Raw genomic sequence first — 26793 nt, forward strand, 5'->3', positions numbered from 1 at the left:
TGAAAAGTTTTTAATACGTCATCATTGCCATTTGTTACTGTTCTCCTCCAGTGTGACAGCTATTACTAGGAATTGGCTCACAACCTATGGTTAGGTTAAGCCTTTGCCTTGCACTCTGATGCTCTTGCCTAGTAAGAAAGCTGAGTCTTATAATGGGAAAGGATTGATGTTCTAATGATTCCAGAGGGCCCCTTTATGATGAAATTCTAAATACGCAAAATCCCATTAAACCTGTAGAAGTTCATGGGCTAGCTACATTGAAATGACATATCATTATATTGGGTATAGTGTGCATATTATAAAGTGTGGTATAATTGGAAATTATTGGTCATATTAGCAACAGTGAAGAGCCACCCACCCTCATAAATTCAGAGGTTATGGTCTGGGTACTTGAAGTAGGAAAGGGAACAATATTCTGATTATAAGTAATCAAAACTTAAAAAATCTGACCCCAGAAATTGCCCTAATAAAATTCTGTTGCGAACAGCTGTTTTTATTTGACTCTTAAAGTAATTGTGTAAAGAATTCCATAAAACAGCCCTTTAAAGACACATTGAAATGTGAACCTCTTAGAGATTAAAATAGTATTCTCGGACCCAGAGCTCCTGCAAGCTGACCACTTGATGCTATTATAATTTGGATCCTAAGGGGAGTTGGGGCAAGAGACTGGAGTTCTCAAAACAATTAGCTTTGCAATTTAGGGCTCACTTGGCTTTCTCCCAAAATCAAAGAATAAGGCTTCTTTAATATTTCTTCACTTGTAAAATTGTTTCAAATTAGTATTTGAAATTTTAAAAATATCTAGGACAGGACTGGAAATTAGTAAAATAGAAGGCTTTCTTTCAGACTGTTTTCATACAAATTTTTAATTGTGTTACTCTGCGAAGTAGGTGGCTTTGAAAAACCATTCCATTTGGCTCGCTTTTCATTGTATTGAATGGTTATAAGCTTCACGCCACCATGCCCGAGCAGCTATTTGGTGGAGTCTGCTGGACATCAGGGCCTGGAGTGTTAGAGCATATTCCTGTGGAAACCACCTAAGTCACTTGAATTTGGCTTTTAAAGAAAGTTATGTTTAAAAAAAGTTGTGGAAAACTAAGAACTATAAACTGTCACTGAGAGCCAATTTTCTAGGATCAGTGAAAAGCACTTTTATACTCCAACATTAAGGGAAAAAAAGTATCTGAATATGTTCTTATTTCTATGACCTTCACAGAAAATATTGGAAGTGAAGTCTGTAGAATTACAGGTTTACATTTATTTTAATTTATTTGAAGGTTTGGGGAGTAATTCCTGTTATTAAAAATTGAAATAAAAAATAGTTATTCACATTTCATTTGATAGATGCAAGTTCTTTTATAACCACCCCTCACATACTACCAGTACTATTTTATACATTTGAAAACTGAATTTTATAAAGGGCATTACTTTGTTCTTTAAGTTAGCAATGTAGTTAAAAGTATATATTGCTTCACATTTATTACATATTTTGCATTACACTTTACACTTATTTTACATTTAAATTACATACTTCCATTAATGAACCACAAATATGCCGGCTGTTGTCCTTATGGTGATTCTGTTCTTGTCAGAAAAGAGTTTTCTTCACACTGATTTATGTGTCTTGTGGCTTAGCCACCGCTTTCCTTTGAAAAGCTACAGATTCTATCAAAGTGTTTATTGAAATTATATCCAGGCCTTAATTTTTCCTTTGTCTTATAGCCAGAAAATTACCAGTTTAAGCTTCTGTTTCAGGCGTTTTAAAGAAATCGAGGTAAATTATGTTTCCTCAGTAACCTAATTCATAGTTTAAGAAGCTCTTATAGTATGAATTTCACCACCCCTACTCCCAGCCTTTTTTAACTAGAATGCCTGTTGAACCCCATGGACAGAAGAACCTGGCAGGCTATGGTCCTTAGGGTCGCAAGGAGTTGGACACAACTGAAGCAACTTAACACACACACACATCCATATTGTGCAGTTAAACCCTGTTCTTTTTCCCAATAAAATTCTGTATACTAAAAAGAGGTTAATTTACCTGTTTGCTTTTTCTCTTTTCCTCCAGACCTTTTACAAAAGAAAAATAGTATTTTCTTTGTAGATGCTCTTATAATATTATTGTGTTGGCTATTCTTTGACCCCCCTTTCAAAGTCTATACACTTGTCCTTGATATCCAAACAGATTTGGTTCCAGAACCTGTACGGATGTCAAAATCCATAGATGCTCAAGTCCCTTATATAAAATGCTGTAGTATTTGTATATAACCTATGCTGCTGCTGCTGCTGCTGCTAAGTCGCTTTAGTCATGTCCGACTCTGTGCAACCCATAAACAGCAGCCAACCAGGCTCCTCCGTCCCTGGGATTCTCCAGGCAAGAACAGTGGAGTGGGTTGCCATTTCCTTCTCCAATGCATGAAAGTGAAAAGTAAAAGTGAAGTCGCTCAGTCAGTGAAAGTGAAGTCACTCATATAACCTATGCACGTCCTCCCAAATCTGTCATGTATTTTCATCATCTTGTAATACCTAATGCAGTGTAAATGCTATGTAAATCATTGTAAGTGTAATGTAAATGCTGTGTGAGTAGTCTTAGAGTATGGAAACTTCAGGTTTTGCTTTTTGGAAATCTGTGGAATGTTTTGTATGTGGATATTTTCCATCCATGGTTGATTGAGTCCATGGATCAGTACCCATTGACATGGAGGAGGACTGGTTCTACCGTATCTTTTCCTATAGCTAGGAGACCCTAAATCTATCATGTGGATCACAAACTTAGTGATCTGTACTATGATTCTCATAATGTCTGTTCATTATGATCCAGTCTCTGCACCTTCATATTAAGCTTGTTTTCTTTAATATCACTAGATTTCATACTGATTTTACCCAGAAATCCATTGGATGCCCCCAAATAACACTTGAAGTTGTAGGAAAGGGAATAAATTCTGCAACTTCAGTCAGTGCCTGCTCAACTAGCAGCCCCACCTCACTTCTTAAACTGCCATAATTACCTTCCCCCACTGTTTTCAGAGAAGTATAAAGAGCAAAATAACTGACTTGAAAACTGACTGTTCTTTCTGTTAGGCCAGAGAGAACAGAGGCAGACCACACCACACCAGACCAGCCAGGAGTCACTTTCACTAGTGGACTTAGGAGAGTCTAAAAGTCTATAGTACTGTGGTAGAAGTTAGTCCAGAGAGGAGGGATAGATCCAGGGGAGCTGCAGTGGAAACGTTCACAGTCACTCATTTTGAATGTTCATGATATGTAAAGGTCAATGGAAAAGCAACAGCAAAATAGAAATTTTTAACTCTAGCATAACCTCAACTATATAGAATTACATAGTTGGACCATAAAGAAGGCTGAGTAACAAAGGATTTTGAACTGTGGTGTTAGAGAAGGCTCTTGGGAGTCTCTTGGACTGCAAGGAGATCAAACCAGTCAATCCTAAAGAAATCAGTCCTGAACATTCATTGCAAGGAGTGATGCTGAAGCTGAAACTCCAGTACTTTGGCTACCTGATGCAAATAACTTACTCATTGGAAAAGATCCTGATGCTGGGAAAGATTGAAGGTGGGAAGAGATGGTTGGATGGCATTACCTAGTAGATGGACATGAGCTGGAGCAAACTCTAGGAGATGGTGATGGACAGGGAAGCCTGGCGTGCTGCAGTCCATGGGGTCGCAAAGAGTCAGACACAACTGAAAGACTGAACAACAACAATATAGAATTATGGATTGAAGAAAATAGATGCAGCTACGTCAGTGTGTAGGCAAATAGTGCCTTTGGTTGGTGGGATTATGTATGTTGTCTTCTGCTTGTTTTTCTTGAATTGATATTTTTTCATTGAGCATCTGTGACATCTTCATTAAAAAAAAACATACAACAGGAAAAGTTTGATTTTTTAAGCATTTTGGCAGAGTTTCTTAGGCTTCCCTTTCACAGTAAGGGGGTCAAGGACATGTTTGGAGTTTAGGGCACAGAGGTTGGGTAGAACTCAGCTTAACAGGTTAGGGGTGGCCTGTGTAGTGCTGGAGTAGTTGGATTGCTAGAGGCAGATGATCTCAGGTGGACAGCTGGAGAGGTGGTGCCTCTGAAATTCTGACGGGTCCCAGGCATTTTAGTTGATTTCCTGTCCAAATCCTCCAGACAAAAATCTCAGTCATCCTGTAACTCTGACTCATCTGCACTTCGAGCATCTGTTTTCTTCCCCATACTTGTTGGCTTGGTCTCGATTCTTTGTTCTCCTTTTCTTTCTCCTTGTACTGTGGTAGCGGTATTCATGCTGTTGGCTTGCTTGCCCCCAAAAGAATTTTGAAAAGAAAAAGCCATCCTGATATTTTTGTACATCAAGTAACTTGCCAAGGTCATAAGCAAGTTGGTGGCACAGCTAGCATTTGAACCCTTGGTGTCTGGCTTTAGAAACTCTGTTCTCAGTCTGGAGGACAATGAGCACTCTTTAAACATTGGGAACTTTAAGTCATTGCTCTAAGTCATTATTTTTTCTTCTTAACTCTTGTTTCCAGTTCACCGTCTCCAAATAACATTACCAAAAATGAAATCATATGTTCATTGGAAAGTCTTTTATCATTCATGCCTGCAGGGAAAATTAAGAAAATAAGATACTATATCTATAAGTGGAAATTGTATTGTTTACTTTTGATCATGAAGGGGAATAAGATCAAAGTAATATAAATATTACAAATTTTCCTAACTTATTAAATGTAAAGTGAATTTTTGTCAGAAATGCATCTGTCAATAAAATGGATAGGGCAATGAATTGTTTTCTTCCCCGATTAATTCATGTGTCAGTAAATGAATGGATCTTACTGGAAGAAAGAGAAAATGTACACACTCGGTTCCTTCCCCATTTTTGCAGATCTAAGTGCTTGGCCACGTGTTCACATGAATAGGTACGACTGGAAACTATCACATTGTCATTCAGTTCTTAGGAATCATTTCAGATAATGTGCCAACAATTACAGAGTGATCAGTTAGTTTTGTTAAGAGGGAAGAAATGCAAGTCATCCAACTTATTACTCAGATGTTGTTAGTCATTTACTTTCTCAATTTCTGTACTAACAAGACATGATGAATGCCTGTTTATAAATTTAGCCATGAATATTTCATTTAGAGGCATATCATTTATTATTTTATACACCAAAAAGATTGAGAAAATAAAAATACTATGTTATTCAAATGACTTATGCAATATATCTTTTTTTAAAGGAGATACTTTTATTACTGCAGATTTAGCTGTCATAATTGATGAAAATTTCCACCAGTGCTCATGGTCAAATCAGCCTGCCAAATCAGACTTAATTATCATTGAAAAAAAATGAACTCACATTTCAATTCAAATCAATATATTAATATACATTTTGAGAAATATTAATAAGAAGCAATAAATTATGGGCTGCATGTCATAGGATAGTTTGCTAAAACAGTCCAGAGTAAAATGTGGAGCTAATGAAGTTAACTTACTAAGTACACAATAGAAATGCTATTTCTCACTACTTAATTACTAATGATATGCTATAAAGTATAACTTTTTTTATGAAGTGAGGAATATGTTAAAATTTAAAATATTACTTTGATAATGCAGTTGGTTTCATCTGTGTATCACTGTCTGGTGTTGGACTTTAGGAACGAGATAGATAAGACTCATATTTTATAAAAAACATGGTCAAATTTATAATGTATTTAGTGAAAGGAGTTATATATTGCTAAAAATGAAGTGCTTTGGCATTTAGATCATAGTTTATTGTAATTTTATCTCTATTAAGAGGATGTAGATATTTAAAACTTTATAAGATGCAAATGATGCTTAATAATAACCAAAATAAATATTTTGACAGTACTTGATTAAATGGGTAGTAATTACCTTATTAAATAATAAACATTGTTTCTGAAAGACATCATGTAAAATTCATATCCACAGGTTTTATTCAGTGTATCTAACAGATTTCATAGGTCTGAGAAAATATTCAAACTGAATTTAAAAGAGTGGGCATCACATGTGCTTGGGGGCGTTACTTTCCAGGTGGTGACACCTCCTAGGGGTGCATATCAGGAATAATTGAAAAGCATGGAGGGAAAAGCCGTTTTCAGCATTGGGCAGTTTTGCTTTGCTTTCATAGGATACTTTCTAAAAAGTGATACATTATCATATATAACAATTCAAGAGGTGACTGCATGACTGTTGCCCCATTTTACATAATGTCTGAATTCTGAATATTTCAGCATAGACCCATATACCAGGTTCTAGTTACCCTTTACTTGCATAATCAGGGAAAGAGGGCCCTTGCCTAGGTTCTTGGTGCTTTTATTAATCATTAAACAAGGCTTCACAAAGCAGTTCAAATTGGCCATTATTTTGGCACCCAGGAGAGCTTTACACCCTAGGCCAGTGCACTGACTAAGTCAAGGCAGAGTGTGCCTTTATTTGGTCAAGAAGAAAGGGTATAGTTTTCAAAGGAGGATTCGGGGTGGATAATCTGCATGGATGAGCTTCCCTGGTGGTTCAATAGTAAAGAGTCCACCTGCCAATACAGGTGACGTGGGTTTGATCCCTGGGTTGGGAAGATCCCCTGGAGAAGGAAATGGCAACCCACTCCAGTAATCTTGTCTGGGAAATCTCCTGGACTGAGGAGCCTGGTGGGCTACAGTCCATGGCATTGCAATGAGTCAGACATGACTGAGTGCCTAGACAACAGTCTGCATGGACAGGCAGGTCTGTTCTCAGGGGGATTCCTTTTGGGAAAGAATAGATACGGGATTTCAGGATCTGGAAGCAGAGTCCATGTGTCTGCATATCTCTAAAAGGCCCATGCATACCCCAGGTTTATGCAGATAATCATTTGAAGTCCAGGGGCTTCCCTGGTGGCTCAGAGGGTAAAGAATCTGCCTGCAGTGCAGGAGAGACCCAAGTTTGATCCCTGGTTTGGGAAGATCCTGGAGAAAGGTATGGCTATCCACTCCAGTAGTCTTGCCTGGAGAATTCCATGGATAGAATAGCTTAGCGGGCTACAGTCCGTGGGATCGTAGAGTCAGACACAATTCAGCGACTAACACACACACACAAACCTACACAAGGCACTACCTACACAGTAGAGCACTGCAAACATTTCCTACCCTGTTCACTCAGCTCTCAGTCATCTTGCCCTTTGACTCATCTCTGGTGTTCAGTGATGTGTCTGTGTTAGAGGTGTATGTCAGCATCACCTGTGGTAATTTTTCTTTTTAAAAAAACCATTATTTATTTATTTGACTGTATCCAGGTGTAGTTGTGGCACGCAGGATCTTCACTGCGGCGTGCAGGAGCTGTAGTTGCAGTGCGCAGGCCTCTCTCTAGTTGTGGCATGTGGGATCCAGAGCACTTGGGCTCGGTAGTTAAACGGCGCCAGGCTTAGTTGCCCCATGGCCTGTGGGATCTTAGTTCCCCCGCTAGGGATGGAGCTCACATCTCCTGCATTGCATGGCCAATTTTCAACCCCTGAGCCACCAGGGAAGTCCTGGTAGTTTTTCAAATGAACCCTGACCATCTCCCTTCCGACCCTCTTCTTTAGGGCTTGTGGCTGTGAGCCAAGTTGCCCCAGCTGACAACTGTTTCTTTAAATAAACCTCTGGACTCTCATCAGAGTTTTACATCTAAAATTATGTCATTTTAATCTTATGAAATATTTAGTATGTTCTATGACCAACCTAGATAGCATATTGAAAAGCAGAGACATTACTTTGCCAACAAAGGTCTGTCTAGTCAAGGCTATGGTTTTTCCTGTGGTCATGTATGGATGTGAGAGTTGGACTGTGAAGAAGGCTGAGCACCGAAGAATTGATGCTTTTGAACTGTGGTGTTGGAGAAGACTCTTGAGAGTCCCTTGGACTGCAAGGAGATCCAACCAGTCCTTTCTAAGGGAGATCCGTCCTGGGTGTTCTTTGGAAGGAATGATGCTAAAGCTGAAACTCCAATACTTTGGCCACCTCATGCGAAGAGCTGACTCACTGGAAAAGACTCTGATGCTGGGAGGGATTGAGGGCAGGAGAAGAAGGGGACGACAGAGGATGAGATGGCTGGACGCCATCACCGACTCGATGGACATGAGTTTGAGTGAACTCCGGGAGATGGTGATGGACAGGGAGGCCTGGTGTGCTGCGATTCATGGGGTCGCAAAGAGTCGGACACAACTGAGCAACTGAACTGAACTAAACTGATATCCTATTAACCAGAAATAAAATTATAACCTTTCCAGCGGTTTTGGCTTGCAGTGTTAAGGTTTCTTTCAGACTGTTTGTCTGACTTTTCCGAATCCGTCTTCCACCTGTTGGCCACAGGTTTGTCGCACCCACTGGATATTCGGTTCTCTTACACACATCTCAGTAGTGCTGTGGTTCTCAAAGTATGGTCCCTGGCCAGCAGGATCAGTGTCTTCGGGAGGCTTGTTAGAAATCCTGTTTCTTGGCCCCCACCCCTGACCCAATGAATCAGAAGCTCCAGGGGAGGGTGACCCAGTGATCTGATCTATGTTTTAACAGGCGCTTTCTGCTGATTCTGAGACACACAGTGTTTGAGACTCCCTACCTTAGTTCCATCTACCTGGACTGCCACCTTCCTTTCTTGCTTGCCAGTATCTTATAAGACTTTCCCGCCCCTGCAGAGTCGCCCTTTCTTCTGTGTCCGTCAGTACTTCATCACATCTCTTTTCTAGCATAGACGACGAGAGATCTGCATGCAGCGCCTGCCTTGGGGATGAGTTGTTAAGTGCCAGTGAGTAAATGCATGTATGCATGAATGAAGGGGAAGAGCGCGCTCGGAGGAGTGGTGATCAATAAGGTCAGCTGCTATGGCGAGATCATGGAGAATAATGAAGGGAAAAGCGATCGGATTTTGTAGGAAGGCAGGTGATGGTGACCTTTGAAATGCTTGCTTCAGCAGAGTGATGGGCAGGAAGCCCAGACTGCTGGCAGTTAGGGACTTCCAGCATGATGAAGACTTGCACGTTACTAGAGTTGCTTATTGACTGTTTATCTGAACATGCAGTAGCAACAGAATTTCTTGGGAGAAATAACTACGTGACCTTAGGCCAGTTAACTGACCCTCACAGAACTTGTAGGCAGTAATAGTAATGTCTTGTGTTCTTAATCTTTTTAAAGGATTAAACAAAATCATTGTAACCTTAGAATGATGCCTGCCTGACATTTAGTTAGTACTTAAATGGTCATTTCCTTTATTCCCCCCCATACAACAATTATTTTTATTTATTAATGTTGCTGATGGTGTCCATCACCCTTGGCAAATTTGTGTGAGATATAAAATTGTTAGGGATACCCTCATCCCAGTCACTGGAGATATTGTGAACTGCCTTTGGCCTGGAACTAACATACCTTTAGTTGAACTGCTGCCAGCTTCTTTGAAATACATGTTATCTAGCTGAAAGAATAGCCCCTAAAGGTAGTTGTCTTAGTTAAGGCTCTTAGATATAAATTACAGAATCCTACTTCCAGCAGACATAGGAGGAGAGAAAGGGAGAGAGATTTTGTTGGCTCGTGTAACTGAAAAATAGCTGTTTCTTCTGCAACTGTATCTTCTGGCTCAAACAGCGTTGTTAGTCCTTAGTCTTTCTCCAGCCATTCTGCAGCCCACCTGTCCTCCACGTGACTCTCATTCCCAAGCATATTTGACAACTACCGATTTCAAGGAGGGAAAACTCCCCACGGTTCTAACTGAAACCCTGGATTCAATATCGCTCTTCAGACTTAGGTCACTTGCCCTTTCTTAAACTGGTTTTTATGGCCAAGGAACTGGGAGGTACTGGTTCTCCAGGCCTGGCTTCAGGAATATTCCATTGTATGAAATAAATTGTACTGAGTGTACAGGAAGAGGGGCTCCCTGAAGAGAAACGTGGTTTCTGTACCCAGAATGAAGAGGAAGCACAGCTGGAGGAACAATTGATATCATCTCGTTGTATAGAAAGGTGCTTTTCAAACTGCTTCTGAGAACCCTAGGGGTCCCACTGAGATGCTTAAACAGGGAAGGAAGAGATAGTAACTCATAATGGGAAGTTATCAAATTCATGTCCACTCAAGCTTTACCAAGAGTAGCTTCACCTTCATATATTTTTATGTCCAGTTTCTGGTAAAGATTTCATTTGAAGAAGGAATTTTGGCAAAACAATTGATATAGGACAATCTTAACAGAGGGTTGGCCCATAGCTCATTAAGGTGGGGGACCATCTTTCCCCATTCCATCCTGCTGAGCAAGCTCTTGCCCTGCTTTCCCTTCATTCCCATTGGCTCAAATTTCTAACCTGCCTGAGCTCCAGTCTTGATTGCTCCACAATCAGACATAGGAAGAGCATAACCTTAGGCAGAGTCCAGTTTTCAGCTTACTATGACAGTTTTAAAAATCATTACTGAACCCTTTGCTGACCAAGGAGACATCCCCGTAAAGCTGTTGACAACTTGGTGACTCAGTACCATCCAGCAGTTATAAAGCAGAAAGTTTTGATTTCATTTAAGACATTTGAGCATAATCTTTGGTGATGTGTTTATGCTGAGATTTGCAGTTGACATCAGCAAGCTGGGCAGTTTAATTTTTCCAGCCTTCCTCTATGGCTCATCTCCATGATAATTGCTGCTTAAATCACACACTAGGAGCTTTTTCCGTATCAAATATTGACTTTTTAAACTGTCTGGCCCACCCTTTTATTTTTCATATCGGAACCCAAAATGTAAGCCAGGCACTTATTTGTGTAAATAAAATTATATTGGAACACAGACATGCCCATTAGTTTTAAGTTTGCTTTTCTCTCTATAATAGCAGAGGTGAGTAGTTGTGAAACTGGAGGCAAGGCCCATAAACCTAAAATATTTACAGTCTAGCCCTTTACACAAAAAATTGTTGACCTCTACTTACAACAATGCCTTCTTCTGGACATGTGACGTGCTAAACAATCAGTAATGTCCTTTTATTTTCTTAAAAAATATTTGTTCAGTTAGTTATGACTGCATGGTCTCAGTTGCGGCACACGCGCTCAGTAGTTGCAGCGCGTGGGTTTAATTGCCGCACGGCATGCGGGATCTTCGTTTCCTAAGACCATGGATGGAATCCACACCCCCTGTGTTGGAAGACAGATACTTAACCACTGAACCACCAGGGAAGTCCCCATTCACGTCCTTTGAATACTCTTACTCTCTGATGGTCTCATGGCGCATCTAGGGATATACTTCTGCCTTATCTGTTCTACCTGTTCTTTTTCAGTTCTTTGAACAGCCTCTCTTTGTACCCTCAACAGTTTAGTCCTCTTCATCCTCTAAAACTGCCAGCCCTTTTTAAAGAGTGGGAAGAGAGAGGGGTGAACTTTACACCTGGCCCACACCCCTGGTACACTGGTACACACCCCTACATATACTCGAGGCATAGACAACAAGGTGCCAGTCACATGGACAGAAAGCAGGTTCAGTTGCACTTTATGCCCCCTCTGCCCGACCCTCCCAGATTTCATACTTGTTGTGGTTGCAGCCGTGTACCTTGTGAAGAAGAGTCTGATACGAGGAGTCTGATAAAGGGGAAGGGAGGAGGAGCAGATTCCACCCAAGCTGGATACTGGATTCTGTAAGCAGAGCAGCCACTGCTCAGAAGATGAGTAGTTAAGCTGTACTTGAAGAAGAACAGGGATGATAATGCCTCTTTCCTGCCGTCTAAATGCCCTGCGGAGTGAGAGAAGACTTCAGTCCCTAGGCTTGTGAATCCCTTATCTTTCTAAAACGTTAAATTAATTTTTAAAGCTATTTATTCAAAGTTGACTTAACCACTAGAATAGGAAAGATCAGACAAATCAGCTGCAAGAAATGAAGTATGAGGAAACCCGAACTCTTTGACAAAGTATTCCTGGGAGTAAATGTGTTGAATGAAGCCAGCGGGTAAATGATAAGGGCCTTTACACTGTGGATGTAAGAAGGCAATTTATCAAGAGTACATGAACTCTCCAGTGACCACAAGTCAGGAGGAAACGAGAGTGGAGGAGGAGCCCTGAAAAAATACATTTGAAACACAAAAAATTGTGTGTGTGTGCGTGTACTTTTAAATACTCGTATTAATATGCAGAAATACCAGTGTATTAAAAGAGGAGCTGCTCAGTGTGTGCACCTGTGGTAGCCTGCACTGATCAGGGAGAAGGTTATTGGGAAGAGTGATTGAGGCATTCAGCCAGACAGTGGTTAGAACGTGCAGAAACCTTGGGTGCTTGCAGGTAGAATTAGGTAGATTTGAGCCTGGCAGTTGTTGTCTGATGCCCATTTAGGTGCGCATCTTTCAGGCTCATGTGTGTCTCTCTTTAAGTCTCTAGAAGGTCATATCTGTATAATTCTGGCAGCTGATCCAGTGCTTTTGCCTTTTCTTCTGTTCAAAGGACCTCTCATTCATTATCGCAGTCATCTTTGCAGCATCTCTTTGAGCCCTGTGGATGGGACAATGCTGTATCTTAATGGGTCACTCTAGAGAAACTGAGTAAAAATGTCGTTTATCTCCAGTAGGGTTCTCAGTAACTCAGATAAGGATGGGGATGAGAATGAACAGCCTTACCTGGCTTTCAGAGCTAGGGCAGAAATGTGATTTCTCAAATTCGAGGAGAAAAAGGCCTAATTATTGAAACATTAGTTCCACTGAACATATTTACTCTGAGAATGGTCATCCTCAGTTTTCTATGCTGAGATGATGCAGCTGAAATACACAGGAATCCTCATACTTTGATTTTAGTCATTTTTTTTCTATTTTCATCTCATACTATAAACCCTTTATCACAGCTGTTCATAGAGTACCTATTTATGACCTGAATTTCTTTTTTTGCTTGTTTATTTCTTCTGAATAACTTAGAGAACACTAAACTAACGGGTAAATAGCAAGAGGGGAATTTTGGAGAACTGAGTCTTGGAATAATTCCTCTTAGCTAATTCAGCTTAAGGTAAATGACCAGCCCCCATCTGGCCCCCAGAGGTCAGCTTTCCTTATTCCCTCTGGATTAACCTCTTAATAAGTCCAAAGAACACCCTCCTCTTCCTCTTCAAGCCATCCAGGTATCTTAAGGGGTGAATCTTACTCAGAAAAGTGATGCTGGTTGAACGTGCAGTTGGGGCCTGACTTGGCAGCTGTGTGTATGTGTTCCTCCTTTAGGTGCAGGGACGGGGGACACCATGGTGGCTTGGGTTGAGCCCTAGTTCAGTTAGCAAATTAATTGGGTTTTTAGTGCCAGCCACAGTCATTTAGAAGCCTCCACAGTGGCTCTCTTCCTGCAAACCAAGTGTGTGTTGTGCCTGCTGTTGTCTGGACTTTATAAACACATGGAATACAAGAACATAGACAAGTCGGGAGGAGGTAGGATGAGCGCTGTGTACATTACACCGTCCAGTTTCAGTTATCATCCAGGTATAGAAATGGAGACCCAGTCCCCCGTAACTTCCAGTAACTGGCTTCTCCTTTCTTTTATCTCTGCCCTCTCCTTTTTCCCTCTGCCTTCCCGCTGCCCCTGCACCTCCGGCGGGACCGCCGCAGCCTTGGACAAGCTCAGCACGCAGCACCTGTACCACCCCACCCAGGTGGAGATCGTGCAGTCCAATGTGGTGTTCGACATCAGCAGTCTGATGCTCTACGGCACGCAGGCGGTGCCCGTGCGGCTCAAGATCCTACTGGACCGTCTGTTCAGCGTCCTGAAGCAAGAGGAGGTGCTCCACATCCTGCATGGCCTGGGCTGGACGCTGCGCGACTACGTCCGGGGGTACATCCTTCAGGTAGGGGGAAGCGCCAGAGTGGGGTCTTGGGGCCCGCTGGAGGAGAGCTGGGGTAAGAGCCCTGGGCCAGTCCTGCCCTCCCACCCTCCGCGGGCCCAGGCATGCATGCCCCATTCTGGTTAGCGTGGTCCTTCCGGCAGGCTGGGCAGGGGATTGGAAAGCAAGAACTGTGTGCCAGCCGGCCAGCGCCCAGGCTCCGTGGTGAACGTTAGAAGGGAGATGGTGGCCTGTTGCTTAGGGTTGCTCTGTTCGCATTCTTCTGAATTCAGCGCCCTCTCCCTACAACATGGGCCTCCCAGCTTCCCTGAGTCTTCTGGAAGCCTCCTCTGAAAGGGAGGGCTCAGAGGTGGGTGATGGGTTTGTGGCAGTCTGAGACTGCTCTTCATCTGGGCTTAGCAGAGTTCGTTCTCACACTTAACCTGGTAGGTTTGGTACTTCCTTGGTGGTCTCTGCACCCTAACCATTTATTGCTTCTTCATCCAAATCAGAGGAAAAACTGTGTAACCTCTGTAATAAGCTCCCTGCCTTTGTAACCAGTAAACCCTCACATTCCAAAACCTGCAGACCTGGTTATAGACTTGGCCTTCACAGCAGCTGTTCCTCCAGCTTGAGCCCCTTCTTTGTGTCAAGGGCATCTCGGGTCTGGTAAGAGACTTTTCTGAAGGCCAGCAGCCTCCACTCCCCATACCCCTAGGCTCCTCGCCTTTTCTGTTTTTTTTTTTTTAATTTTTATTTTATTTTTATTTTTTTTGCCATATCTCCTAAGTCGTTATGCATTGTGTACTTTGCCTCTGAAATGTTTTTATGGCCATCTGTCTTCCTACTACCCTTGAAGGGTAAATGTTGAAAGCGGCATGTTGGGAGACCCCAGGATCCAAAAAGACCACACTGGACGATGAAGAGATACTCCCTCTTGCCAAAGGAGATCGCAGTTGGAGAAGGTAGAATCTGAAGCAATGTTTTGAAATTTCTCATGGGGAATAATACCAGGAGAACTGACCCCTTCAAAAAAAAATGGTTTTGGCTCTGCCAGCCTTGTTGATCCCCCAAACCAGCCTGTGATGTGTGTAAGGCTGCCAGCTTGGTGTGTAATGAGTGAGGGTTGAGGGGGGGTAGAATTTCGCCCTTGCTTTAACCTGGCATGAACACACAACACATTCCTATCGTTCTCCAGGTGTTAGCCAGGGCAAGTGAGCAGACTGGGGTCGCTATGTGGAAGTAAAGAAAGAGGGAAGGTAGGAGAAAGTAGGATCACCTGTCTGCTCCAATGACTGCTTGGTTAGTGTAGAATCATTTTGTAGTGAGATGTCAACTTGGAAGGCACGGGGAATTTGGCCTTCAAAAGACGAGATGATGCTGATAATAGGAATAATTATACATTACGTTTTCAGTTTATAGAAGACTTTCACGAGCATTATCTCACTTGCCTCGGGATGGGGACATTTCACTGGGGTGAGTGGAGAGTTAAGTCCTGGGTGGTCAGGGGGGCCTGAGGGGACCCCGGGTCCAGGAGAAAGAGGCCAGAAAGAACGAAGCATGGGAGCAGTCTCACAGTCCCTGCTCCTGCCAGCCTAGAGATGCACACTGTGCCATGTCTTTCTCTAGTGGCTTCCGCACAGGATTATTAATGTCCGTTTGGGGTGGATTTTACCCTACAGGAAGGAACAAGCCTCTTGCAGCGTTTTGAATGGAGCTGTCAGCTTGGCTAAGCACTCTTTCCTTTATTAAAAAATTAGAGTAATATTCCCCAACCTGTTCCCGTTTTACTGCCTCCACTGTGATGCTTAGGTCTATCACCAGTGCTTTACTTTTGTTCTACGTGTCTGTTTTTGCCTAAGTTACGTGGACCCTACGTATGGCCTCTTTATGGAAGCACGTAGATACGTGCATGACTGTGATGATTCGTCATCATGACAACCCAGTGTACTGTGGCATTTTGATGGCAATAAATACAGAGTCTGCTCGTTGTTCTGGGGTGTAATCCTATTGTTCTGCCTTGAACAGTGCCTGTTCTGTGTTTTACTTGCAATTACTACTTAGGTGTTAATTTTTTCTCAGTATTTCAACACAACCTCTAGGGGAGGCATAGAAAACATACTCCACATTTTGTTCTGTATGAAGGCCTCAGATTTAAAAATACGAATTACAAGAGAAACGAAATTTCAGAGGAAAATTCAACAAGGCCATTAACTAATATTTATAGTCTCTAATTTGGGGGTGAAGTACTACATAGAAGAAACACTTTCAATTATTGTGATTCTTAAATTATAGGTAATTTTCATTAATTTCATGGCAATTTTGACAAAGTCTCAAATTTAATATAATATTTTTTCTCAGAGTCTAAAATTGACATTTTGAGAAAATTGTAGATGATTGTTACATTAGAGGAACACTGTGTTTAGTTTCTGTCTTGTTTTATTGGTAGGATTGATGTAATATGAATTTTATTTAAATGATGCTTTTTGTTATTCAGCGTTTATCATCTACTTGTTTCTTGTGAAAACAATTCTCAGTTTAAGAAAAAAGCAAAAAGTTGAAGCACATAACGCTGTTACTTATGTAGTGAGACAGTGATCATTTCATTTAAAAAAAAATATGTAGGCGGTTTAGAAATAAACCTTTTTTCTCTCAAGCCATGTTGTTTGATTATTGGCCAGTATTTTTAAAATTATATATAGTAATGATGAGGTATGCTCAGAAGACTTTGAATATAATTACATGTAACATACTTGAGCAGGTAGACTGTAAAATGTGCATCCAAACGTTGTGGAAACCTATAATGCACTATTAGTGTACAAGTCATTTTATCTGGCTAAAACTCAATTGTCTTGTAGCCCTCAAGGCATCAATTTTAGCATTATTGCTCTCAACAACAGTATATTGAATATTATGTCAGTTAAAGGAGAATAATTATCAAGGCAAGTTAGGGTGGCTGTTAGTCTTACCACATATTGACTTGGTTAGCAGTTGGCTATAGATTGTGTTACTGGGCAAATGAAGATGTACTGTAAGTTGAACTGGTAAAGCCAGGATATTAATTTAACTCTCTCTGGGTCCAAACCTACATCCCTCATGTATAAACACAGCCACTTCTGGTTTTAGAAATACTTTTGAATGGGTAAAACGTATCTATCGCAGTATCTGATCTTATTTTGAATTTTTGGATGTGGGGAAAAGAGGGGCTGGCTGTTCGAAACTATCCTTTGCAAGCATGTTTGAAGAGGTTATTAAAAGAGGGAGATGATAGTGGTGCCACAGATTTATTTAAAAGACTGGCAATTTTTTTAAGAATCCTGTACTGTTTCTGTAAAATTGCTTTTTACTTATATGATTATCTGTGTGATTCATAAGCTAACCAGCAGGCTGTAAACTGCAGAGCATGACGTGGATTACAGTGAGTTAAGAATCCAGGTAGTATCTTAAAGGTGAAGAACCCAGTATTCTCCAGTGTACCAATTAAAGTGTTCATTCAGAAAGTGCCAGAAAAGTGAAGCAAATTTTAGGCATTTTCCCACACAACAGAAAAAGGAAGAAATAGGCAATCTGATCCTAAAAAAGCAAAATGAGGTATTCTTTTTTCTCCTGCTGCTGAAGAGTCATTCTTATTTCAAGTCTATATCTCATGGTAGATCTATTGACAAGGGCTAAAAGCAGTATCCTGTTCTTTCCCCATTTTCCCTGACTGTGACCCAGGAAGTAAGAATATGGGTGATTATCACTGTTGAATTTAATCATTTAAAAATCAAGTGTTCACACAGTCTCTTTGGCAGTTTGAACATGTAACTGACTTGCCTGGGCTCATTTGCCAGCCCATGTGTGGAAATCTCCTCCTTTGCAAAATGAGTCCTGCCAGGATTCAGGGAGCCATATCAGATACTCCAAATAATTAGCTGAGGTGTCAGCAGCCTGGTGAGAGAAGAAGCAGTGATGCCCATTTCAAGTCACCTGTGTCTTGAAACAATCAGAACTAACAGAACAATCAACCCTCTAGGAGAACATTTCCTCGACTATCTGGGCCCATTGTTCTTGGAGGTCCAACTTAAACATTGGGAGGACCTCCACTCTGGAACCTTTCCTTAGAGCCTTATGATAGTTCATTTCAGTCACTCAGTCGTTTCCGACTCTTTGTGACCCCATGACTGCAGCATGCCAGGCCTCCCTGTCCATCACCAACTCCCGGAGTTTACTCAAATCCATGTCCATTGAGTCGGTGATGCCATCCAGCCATCTCATCTTGTGTCGTCTCCTTCTCCTCCCACCTTCAATCTTTCCCAGCATCAGGGTCTTTTTAAATGAGTCAGCTCTTCGCATCAGGTGGCCAAAGGATTGGAGTTTCAGCTTCAGCTCAGTCCTTCACAATGAATATTCAGGACTGATTTCCTTTAGGATGAACTGGTTGGATCTCCTTGAAGTCCAAGGGACTCTCAAGAGTCTTCTGCAACACCACAGTTCAAAAGCATCAATTCTTCGGCACTCAGCTTTCTTTATAGTCCAACTCTCACATCCATACATGACCACTGGAAAAATCATAGCTTTGACTAGACGGACATTTGTTGGCAAAGTAATGTCTCTGCTTTTGAATATGATGTCTAGATTGGTCATAACTTTTCTTCTAAGGAGCAAGGGTCTTTTAATTTCATGGCTGCAGTCACCATCTGCAGTGATTTTGGAGTCCAAAATAATAAAGTCTGACACTCTTTCCACTGTTTCCCCATCTATTTGCCACGAAGAGATGGGACCAGATGTCATGATCTTAGTTTTCTGAATGTTGAGTTTTAAGCCAACTTTTTTACTCTCCTCTCTCACTTTCATCAAGAGGCTCTTTAGTTCTTTGCTTTCTGCCGTAAGAGGGGTGTCATCTTCATATCTGAGGTTATTGATATTTCTCCCAGCAGCCTTGATTCCAGGCTTTGTGATAACGTTAGCATAAGGCTCTGAGAAGTTCTAGAGCAAGTGATTTGCGAGGCTAGATAAGTAACTTCCACTAACCTTGCTTACTTCATAGCTTCTTTCTGTGAAGCTCATCAGAAATCTTCCATTCCTGAACACACTCAATTCTTCTTCATCCTGGGGCCCCTGCACACGTGGGTTCTCCTGCCTGGACTCTTTTACTCATTAGTTGTCCACCAGAGTCCCACTTTTTCACAGAGACCTTATTCAGTCCGGCTTAACCCATGTGGGTCTTTTCTCACATGGTTGTCTCTCAGAATTCTGTATCCCTCAAGCTCTAATACAGTTTGAAATAAATCAAGTCAACTGTTAAAATGTTTTTTCCTGGCTTCCTCACTCAGAAATGCCATGAAGCCAGGGTACTCAGTACATACTTGTTAAATGAATGGGTAAAAAATTCTGCTTCACTTGACATAACTTGATATTTCAGTATGGAACCCGTGGCATATCCGATGACTTCACTTGGTCCAATGGCCCTTCATCTTTCTTTAGGTGTCCTGGGGACCAAAGGCTGTAATAGCAGCTGAGCTACTGAGGGCAGGAAAAAGAGAAACAGAAGCTCCACCCCCCAGCACCCCCTAGCTAGTGGTCTGTGTAGTGTAAGTGTTTTGTGGTATCTGTGTGGTAGGCAACATCAATATTAAGCAAACACTTGGATTTAAACAGCCCTTTTGTGGAGCAAGTTCACATACATTTGCTCTTTGAATCCTCTCTGTCATACCACCCTCTTCTAGGAATTGCCAGTGAATTAACTTTTGTAGTTGTTGAAGCTCAAAGAGGTCAAGTGACTTTTCCTTGATCATAGAAATTGTTAATTAGCAAAACTTCCAGAAAATTAAGAACCACTTTCCTCTTGTTCATAAGCTTCACTGTAAGCTGCCTCCCAGCCTGGCACGTAATAGTGCTTGCTAAATACTGGATGGAGGAAGTTTTGAAATCTGATTCCAGTGTGAGTCTCTGACTCTGTGAGCAGTAAGACTATCAAGCTGTGATATGTGACTGTCTTGTAGATCAGTGGTGTGGTTTGGGGAACATAGAAGGCTGGAGAAATATTCAGTAGCAAAATTATGTGAAATTGGTTCCTATTTTGGGTTCCTTTTCTTGCCTATTTCCTGATATTCCACCTGTATCAGCTTCCCTTTGTTTTCTGATTTCCATGACCCAAATTTTCCCTCTAGATCTAATGCTTAATAATGCTTCATTGTCAATGCTCATCTTTGACTAACCTTTCCAAGGATACATGCCTTTTGTAATTGAGTGTAAAAAACTGAAGGTTTTATACCTAGTTAGTAAGAGTTCAACTATATCATGTGCCAAGAGTGGAGCAGAGACGAAGTAGCTTTTTCCTGGTCCATAAAAGGATATCAGGTTGGATGGTAAAGGAGGAACTGGGTGCTGGGTAAGAAGATTGGGCCACAGTCTTGGTCCTGCCACCGATTATTTATGTGAACATGGAAAATGTGCCATTCTTAGCCATGGTTTCTTCATGTCCAAGTTGAGATAACCCTTTATACCTCTCTTGCTTTTTGGATGGTGAAATGATGAATTAATGTGGATAAAATCAGGTTGTAACTCTAGTTCCAGCTGGTACTTTCATTTACATCTGTACATTGAGTTGGGTCTCTATAGTTACAGCAGGACAGTGTCCATTCCAGGCTCAGCTTGTTTCTCGAACATGTTGAGATGCTAGATGTCAGATGCAGATGTCAGATGCTTAGTAAAAGATAGGAAGTACGTTTTAGCCATTAGTTAATATCACTAGGATATTAGTGATTAGGATGCTAGTTCTTATTGGACTGCAAGGAGATCCAACCAGTCCATTCTAAAGGAGATCAGTCCTGGGTGTTCTTTGGAAGGAATGATGCTAAAGCTGAAACTCCAGTACTTTGGCCACCTCATGAGAAGAGTTGACTCATTGGAAAAGACTCTGATGCTGGGAGGGACTGGGGGCAGGAGGAAAAGGAGACGAAAGAGGATGAGATGGCTGGATGGCATCACCAACTTGATGGACATGAGTCTGAGTGAACTCCAGGAGTTGGTGATGGACAGGGAGGCCTGGCGTGCTACGGTTCATGGGGTCGCAAAGAGTCAGACACGACTGAGCGACTGAACTGAACTGATAGTAAATAAACTGTAAAATCCTAGTGGGCTAACACAGTAGGAATTTCTTTCTCCTTCTCAGCCAATGTCTCAGCCAATGTGTGGTGAGTTCTTTCCTCCCTGGGGTGATTTGAGGGCTAACTTAGCCATTCTGGTGGCTTGGATGGTAAAGAATCTGCCTGCAGTGCTGGAGATGGGGGTTCGATCCCTGGGTCTGGAAGATCCCTTGGAGGAGGGAATGGCAACCAACTCCAGCATTCTTGCCTAGAGAATTCCATGGACAGGGGAGTCACAGAGAGTTAGACATGACTGACTAACACTTTCACTTTATTTTTTTTAGGGCTTCTGCCATGTTATGGCTCTGCCTCTCTGTGGGACTGCAGCTTCCTCTTCCTGATGGCAGCCCCTAGGGAGTTTGGGTGGAGGGGCGGTGGGGAAGGTTTTCATGGACCAGGCCTGAAAGTGGGTCACTTGGCTCCACATGTCGCTAATGAGAGCTTACGTCTGATTAGGGCCATGTGACTGGGGGGGGCTGGGACACTAGTCCTGCCGAGCAGTCGCTCCCAGTGGTGCCTCCGCCCCTGCAGAATGCCCACAGGTCAGTGCCCCTCTCGGGTGTGGTGCAGCAGCCCACAATCTGCCTGCTTTTTAAACAGGCCAGGAAACTTTGGGCAAAGATGAGTGTAGTTAAGGCAAATGTGTGAGTTTGAATCCTGGATCCAGTTCTTACTAGGTGTGTGAAAATAGAGCCTCAGACTGGGCTCCCTCACCTGTAAAGCAGGGATACTCACTACCTCATGGGTTTATTGTGAGGATAACCTAAGATGATGCACATAAAGCATTTAGTCATGCTGCTTGCTAAATGTCCATAAATGTTAACTGTTAACATGATGATGAAAAAGATGGTGACATAGGCTGCTCTAGACTGTTGCCAGCCTGACCATTTTAGAGCTGTGTGTATAAAGCAGATTTAAATCCTGAATATTTTGCATTCCACCATGACTCTTAGAACAGGGTGTCTTCCCAGCCAGTCAGGTGAAAAGGTAGATGCTATTCAATTGTAGATAAATAGTACATACATACCTGTGCATATACATATGTACATACAAACTTGCATGTATATATGTCCATGGTACACGTGTGCTTACAAGTAAGAGCCAGGAGAGGATCGTGACAAAGATTTTGGACTTTGGAGTGAAACAGACATGGGTATGAACCTTGGTTTACCTCCTGATAGCTCTGTTACCTAAGACAGATTATTTAACATACTTGTATCTTAGTGTCTTCATCTATAACGGTTGATGAAATGATATATATAAAGTCCTTAATGCAATAAGTAGACCACAGCACTCTTATTAACCATTACTACATTGTGTGTGTATATACATGTGAGCTTTTTTTGAGTAATGACTTATTCCATTTATGACTATTATTTTATTACCTTTGCATTTCTCTATTTCATCAACTCTTTGAATACCCTTCCAAGCACCTGGCACAGAATGAATGAGTACTTGATGAATTTATTTAAATGGTTCGAGTCTCTGGGCTTTCACTCCATTGCATGAAGTAAAATTTACTTAAAATAGGCACCCTTTTTAATGGCTGTTATCTGACCTGAGAGATTTCTGAGGAAATTTCTGAAACAGAAAGAAAATGGATCTAGGCATACATTCATTTAGATAGCCCTTCAAATAGCCAGTTGTATTGATAAATTACTCTGTGCTGAGTACACAAGAAAAGATCTCTCAGGAAGCCTTCGTTCACATGGAAGAAACATCTTTTAATAAATCATAGGCATTAAGCTCAAAGCTATAAGAATGTACAGATAGGAGGGATTATTTGACTTCAACTAAAGATCGGATTATCACCACCATCATGTAAGGGGTCTTTGCATCATTTCCACAATATGTGAATTTTTCAGGCAAGAAGGATTGCAGGTGTGAATGGTCAAGATTCCCCCTGTCTTTGGCAAGGATATCCAAAAGTAGATGGTTCAGGACAATGTACTATATTTATAGTGTCTGATTTCCCGACTGCTTGGACTATTCTACAGACATTATCCCAGCAATCCTCCTAACCTCCCTATTAGAGAGAGAGTTTCAGAGACTATTATCCCTGGTTCTAAAGTTATCGTGGCTAAAGTCCTCTCAGGCAGGGTCAGAGCTGGAAAAGGAATACAGGGATTTTTGAAACCCTGGCCAAAGCTCTTAACTATTTGAACAGCAATGAAAATAAACACCTTATATCCAAGGACATAGCTTGATGTTTTGTACTCAGAGCTAAAATAAAAATATTCCTCCCTTTACCCTTGCAAAGTAGAAATAGATAGCTCACCAAATTCTAAAGTGGAATGCAGCAACTACCAGAAGAGGATTTGTGTCCATGGGAGGTGGAGGGAGGGTTTGTGTATTGCACAAAAGGAGCAGAAATGAGCCCAGATCTCACTGGCTATTTGCCATGGTAAGAACCAATTCAGATTGACTTGAAACTGATATTCTCTGTGATGGCATCAGTTAAACCCTGTGATCTCCAGAACAACATTCTTACATGCTCCTTGTTGAACCTAAAGTGGAAAGTTGTTGGGTTTTCTTAAAATAGAAAATGTAGTCTGAGCTTTGAGTCCAGACCTCAGTTCTACAACTAATTAGTTCTCTAGTCTTGCAGAAAGGAAGTAATTTCTGTAAGCCTCATTTTCCTGATGATACCTTCATGATGGAGTTTTGAGGATAAAAGGTAGTAGTTGGTTAAATTCATCTCCTCCAGGGGATCTTCCTGACCCAGGGATGAAACCCATGCTGTTATGTCTCCTACACTGGGGCGGGTCCTTTACCACTAGCGCCACCTGAGGCGCCCCAGTGCTCAATATGCTGTGCGGTGCTTAGTGGCCCAGTCGTGTCTGACTTTTTGTGACCCTGTGAACTGTAGCCTGCCGGGCTTCTCTGTCCATGGGGATTCTCTAGGCAAGAATATTGAATTGGGTTGCCTAGATCCTCCTCCAGCTTTCTTCCCAACCCAGGGATCGAGCCCAGGTCTCCCACATTGCAGGCATTTCTTTACCATCTGAGTCACCAGGGAAGCCCAAGATCACTGGAATGGGTAGCTTATCCCTTCTCGAGGGGATCTTCCCGGCCCAGGAATTGAACCAGAGTCTCTTGCATTGCAGGTGGCTTCTTAACCAGCTGAGATATCAGGGAAGCCCCAATGCTCAAGATAGTATGTGTTAATTCCTTAAGGCAAGCAGTTTTCCAATTCCACACCCACCAAAACTCCCTAAGTTCCTAGAGCATCAGAGCTTTGTCATTCTTCTACATGTCCATGTATTTTCTTTGAGCTGCAGTGTCCTCTAATGTTTCTCTCAATTTGACAGAAGGGGCTGGTGGAGAATGAGAGGGGCTCGCACAGGAACTGAGCTCTATCATGACTATAGCAGAAATCGTGGGCAGGTTCTCAAGACCCAATTGTAGACTTCCATCTGTTTCTTTGGAGTGACCTACATTTCAGATGCTCACACATGAGATCACAAAGAGCTATGAAAAATAGAAAATAAGATGAGGATCTGTGCAGGTTTCTGGAAGCTTTTGTTATATCTGTGCAGATGGGACAAACATAAATAAAGATATACTTATTTGATTCATGTATGATAGCTGTGGAGGTATTGCCAGCAGCAGCTGGAAAGTAGAATGTGGGCCAATACATTTGCTAGCAGAATTAAAGTGGCCACTGCCAAATTAAATTACTCTAGGAAGACCTGCTGAAAGAGGAGATTCTTCAGAAAGAAGAGAGATATTGTTACCTAGTAGAAGGGATGGAACAAACCTTTTTCCATGCAGGAAGAGTGCTGTGTTGTAGAGAACTGTGAGAGAGCTCTATTGAGCTGAGGTGTTGGTGAGTGTGGTTAGACCAAGCCTGGACCTGTTGATCGGAAGCTCTTTTTCATTCACCTGGTGTTTACATCCCCTTCCGTTTCTAAGGGGAGTGACTGGTGATTCTGTTGGTTCACAAACCTGACATTTGTTGCTAATAACCCTCCAATCTTAAAAGGTGGATCACTGACTAGCAGCTTCCAAAACAGTTGTTTTAGAAACTCCCCACTGAGGTCCTGTTGCTACTGAAGAAGTATTATCATTTGTTGGTGGCAACTCCGTGACCTCTTGTGCCCGCCTCCCCTGCCCCCTCTCTCTGTTTCTTGGTCAAGGTAGACCTGGAACAAGGGACTTGCAGTGTGTGGTTCTGCGTTTCAATAGTGCAGTGCTTTGCATGGCCACAATAGACCACGTTACATAAGACCCCAAATTAAGAAAAGGGGATATTGACTGGCACGCATTTACTGTCCAGAGCTCGTCTGCAATTTACTGTGTATTTCTCACCTCTAGTCCCCAGAAAAGCATTTTTCTAGAGACTCTGAGAACTGAAGGTCCTGTCTGTAAGGAGAGGTTTCCTTGTTCTCGTGTAATTTTCTCTCTTTAACAAAGCCATAATAATAGTGTCAGAGGCAGCTTTCTAGTTAGTATGAGTAATGTGGTTACTGTATTTTCTATTTTTATTTTAATATGTTTTTCCTGCTGTGGATTTATTTTTTTCATTTTTGGTTTTAAAAATAGCAGTTGAGTAAATGTGGTATTTCGAGACTGGTGCTCAGTGCGTGCTCTTTGGGAGGCAATTCTGAAGGAATACTGTCTACAACAGGCAGTTTTTCCCCCAGATCCTTAGTTGAATAAGTAGGAGAATGTTTGGAGTACAGACCACTGAAGATATTGGCTTACGGTCAGGTTAGGCCAGGCTTCAGAGACATTGACATTTAAACCATGGAGTATCTATTCCAGAGGTTCTTGCCTCTAGAGTATCCATCAGTATTAAGCCTGTTTATTTTATGGTGTGTTGATAAGACACAGAATTAGGTAGCTGGGGATGCTCCTTAAATTGGTTCATTCATTTGCTCCTTTTTAAAGTATGCACGCAGGTTTAGAATTTTAAATTAACAACAAAGCACTCTTAAATTCCCCTTGAAAGAGTAATTAAGAGCTCCTTGTCTCTATGTCCTGCCGTCTCTGCCAGAATAAGAGTTCACGCTGAGTATATTCCATTGAGTCAGCCATCATTCCATCACCGGCAGGAATCGCTTTTCCACGTATTGACATGTGAGGGAATGTCTGCTTGCAGTAGCCATGGGTTTGTGCCAGATTGCGAGATCCATAGGGGCAGAGCTGGGAGCTTTTCAATTCTGAATCAGAGATCCAATTCATAATAGCTGAGCCAGGGAAACCGGGTTGAATCTGTGGCCAAAACCACGGCAAAAAAACTCCTTTTTTCCCCTTTCCCTTTTTGCAGTGCTTTATTGCTTTAAAATATGAGCGCCTCTGTCCATTGATTCTCCGGTGACTTTACATTGGATTCAAATTGTGGTCTCTTAGGTGAAAAGGTCAGTGTTTTATTCATGCAGCTCCACGTCGATGGAGATTAACTGAGAAGCAGTACGAGACATTTGGATCCTGCCAGACCTAGGGCACCTGAAAGAAGTTTCTTTCTTTTCTCCCCAGCTTTCATTCTGCCTGCTACAGAAGAGGATGGCCCTGTCTTCTGGGAGTGGGGGAGGGTTTTGATTGGCTGTGTTAACTGCCTCAAATCCCTGGCCATAGGGTGAGTGAGAACCCCTGAGAATCAAACATGTCAACCATGTGGCATCACCTGATTTAGTGCTTTTCCTCAAGTCTAAGGTGTCTCCAGGGGCCTTTTTCTCCCTTGCAGCACTGATCTTTCAATGAGGTGCTAGTGTCGGTCCTGAGCAATAACAAGGGAAAACCATGAAGTGTGAACAGCTCTTATTAGGGGGGTAAATGTCATTAACGGCTTTGTAGCCTTCTCTGCAATCTGAATGCTCTTGTCAAGAGACTGACTTACTGAAGCCTCCTGTAAAATCGTATACATGGAATTTAAGAGGCTGAAGTTTCACATTTTAATTAAGCA

General features: G+C 41.9%; 1 protein-coding gene across 1 annotated transcript in view; it reads left to right on the forward strand.

Annotated features, from left to right (window-relative positions):
- The window catches only part of BNC2 (basonuclin 2), a 315782-nt gene that overhangs the window by 166345 nt on the left and 122644 nt on the right, over positions 1-26793 (forward strand). The window contains exon 4 of the mRNA XM_052645134.1: positions 13544-13779. Within this exon, the coding sequence (XP_052501094.1) occupies positions 13544-13779 (236 nt within the window). The remainder of the gene's footprint in view (positions 1-13543; positions 13780-26793) is intronic.

The sequence above is a fragment of the Budorcas taxicolor genome, chromosome 8 (genome assembly GCF_023091745.1).
Source record: "Budorcas taxicolor isolate Tak-1 chromosome 8, Takin1.1, whole genome shotgun sequence".
NCBI lineage: Eukaryota > Metazoa > Chordata > Mammalia > Artiodactyla > Bovidae > Budorcas > Budorcas taxicolor.